The 2474-nt window shown below is 50.4% G+C and overlaps 1 protein-coding gene across 1 annotated transcript in view; it reads right to left on the bottom strand.

Annotated features, from left to right (window-relative positions):
- LOC112078751 (teneurin-2-like) overlaps positions 1 to 2265 on the bottom strand; it is a gene marked incomplete at its 5' end in the record, with an annotated part of 8117 nt that extends 5852 nt beyond the window's left edge. The window contains one exon of the mRNA XM_024144889.2: positions 2080 to 2265. Coding sequence (XP_024000657.2) covers positions 2080 to 2265 — 186 coding nt within the window. The remainder of the gene's footprint in view (positions 1 to 2079) is intronic.
- Between the last annotated feature and the right edge of the window lie 209 nt (positions 2266 to 2474).

Here is a 2474-nt window from a genome sequence, read left to right as displayed (position 1 = left end):
GGAGAGAGATGAGTAACCCTGGCTACAGTGGATGTGATGGTAATGCTCTGGCTACAGTGGCTGTGAATGGTTCTGTGGCTACAGGGGCTGTGAATGGTAACGTCTGGCTACAGTGGCTGTGGATGGTAACGTCTGGCTACAGTGGCTGTGAATGGTAATGTCTGGCTACTGCTGTGAATGGTAACCTGGCTACAGTGGCTTAGGTTTTGGATGGTAACCTGGTAAGTGGCTGTGGATGTAACCCTGGCTACAGTGGCTGTGGATGGTAACCCCTGGCTACAGTGGCTGTGTGGATGGTAACCCCTGGCTACAGTGGCTGTGGATGGTAACTTGGAACAGTGGTGTGGATGGTAAACCTGGCTAAGTGGCTGTGGATGTAACCTAGCTACTTCTGAGTTGTGGATGGTTCCTGGCTACAGTGGCTGTGGATGGTCAACCTAGCTACAATTCTGAGTTGTGGATGGTAACCCTGGCTACAGTGGCTGTGGATGTAACCCCTACTAACATTTCTGAGGTTGTGGATGGTAACCCTGGCTACATATGTAGGTTGTGGATGGTAACCCTGGCTACAGTGTCTTGTGAGGCTTGTGGATGGTAACTCCTGACTAGACTGGTTGTGAGGTTGTGGATGGGTAACCCCTGGCACTAGACTGGTTGTGAGGTTGTGGATGGTAACCCCTGACTAGACTGGTTGTGAGGTTGCTGGATGGTAACCCCTGACTAGACTGGTTGTGAGGTTGGTGATGGTAACCCCTGACTAGACTGGTGTGTAGGTTGTGGATGGTACCCCTGACTAGATGTTGTGAGGTTGTGGATGTAACCCCCGACTAGACTGGTTGTGAGGTTGTGGATGGTAACCATGGCTACACTGACTGTGAGGTTGTGGATGGTAACCCATGGCTACACGGACTGTGAATTTGTGGATGGTAACCCTGGCTACACTGGCTGTGGGTTGTGGATGGTAACCCCTGGCAACACTGGCTGTGAGGTTGTGGATGGTAACCCCAGCTACAGTGGTTGTGAGGTTGTGGATGGTAACCCCTGGCACACTGGCTGTGAGGTTGTGGATGGTAACCCAGCTACAGTGGTTGTGAGGTTGTGGATGGTAACCCTGGCTACAGTGGCTGTGGATGGTAACCCATGCTCGGTGGTGTTGTTGTGAAGGTAAACACTGTTTGGGAGGTTGTGGATGGTAGACACTGGTTGGCAGTGATTGGTTATACCCAGAAGACAGACAGACAGACAGACGAGACAGCCAGACAGACAGACAGACAGACAGACAGACAGACGGACAGACAGACAGACAGACAGACGACAGACAGACAGACAGACAGACAGACAGACAGAAAGACAGACAGACAGACAAGACAGACAGACAGACAGACAGACAGACAGAGATAGATAGATATAGATAGATAGATAGAAAGATAGATAGATAGACAGATAGCACACAGACTACTAGTCTACTGAGCCAAGCTTACCAACGCCAGCCAGCCATTCCCAAACCCACAGACGTCTAGCATCGACTAGCTACTACTACTATGCAGCACGAGAAGCAAAACGCTGAAAACCAAAATACAGTTTTACCTTTGTCAACCAAGTCCCACATGTCTGCATTGAGAGGAAACGTGCAGAGAGAGTGGCGTTATGAAAAAAGGAACGGAAGGAGTTTAAAATGCAAGGACATGCATAGCCTAGATCACATGCATAACCTAGATCAGCACAGACAAGCAGACTAGTGAAGGGTTTTGTCTTGTGAAAGACGCAGCATACTAAGCTGCCCTAGTTTCTAGTGGGGAACAAACAGTTGATCTCACAAAGTGTTGTTCCCCCACCCACTGTGTTTCTGACACCGGAGTGTTCTGAGGAAAAGCGCTGCTCGGATGAAATGGTGAAAGGGAAATGAAACTTCCTGTTTCAAAGCATTGTGGGTAAATCAAAATAGCGAGGCATCAAACCTTCCATCCATCTATCCTGCACGCACGCACGCACACACGCACACACACACACACACACACGCACGCACGCAGGCACACACACACACACACGCACGCAAACACACCTCCCCTCCCCACCTACCGATGGTGCAGTGTTCTCCATTCCAGCCCTGGTGACACTGGCACTTGCCGTCCTTGCAGGTTCCATGTTTGATGCACAGTGGGTTACACACTCGCTGGTCACACCCGGAGCCCGTCCAGCCCTCCTCACACTGACACGTTGCGCCCAAACACACTCCGTGGGTCCCGCAGTCCACAGAACACACCTCTGTAGAGAGGGAGGAGAAAGAGACGTGAAAAGTGACACACAGCTACAAAAACCCTACTGTCATTAGGGTTGAGGTCGGGTTAGGGTAAGATCTAGGGTTAGGGTAAGATCTAGGGTAGGGTAAGATCTAGGGTTAGGGTAAGATCTAGGGTTAGGGTAAGATCTAGGGTTAGGGTAAGATCTAGGGTTAGGGTAAGATCTAGGTTAGG

The sequence above is a fragment of the Salvelinus sp. IW2-2015 genome, unplaced genomic scaffold (genome assembly GCF_002910315.2).
Source record: "Salvelinus sp. IW2-2015 unplaced genomic scaffold, ASM291031v2 Un_scaffold6189, whole genome shotgun sequence".
In the NCBI taxonomy this organism is placed as follows: domain Eukaryota; kingdom Metazoa; phylum Chordata; class Actinopteri; order Salmoniformes; family Salmonidae; genus Salvelinus; species Salvelinus sp. IW2-2015.
The sequence above is the reverse complement of the archived record's forward strand: the minus strand, read 5'-3'. Positions and strand labels throughout refer to the sequence as shown.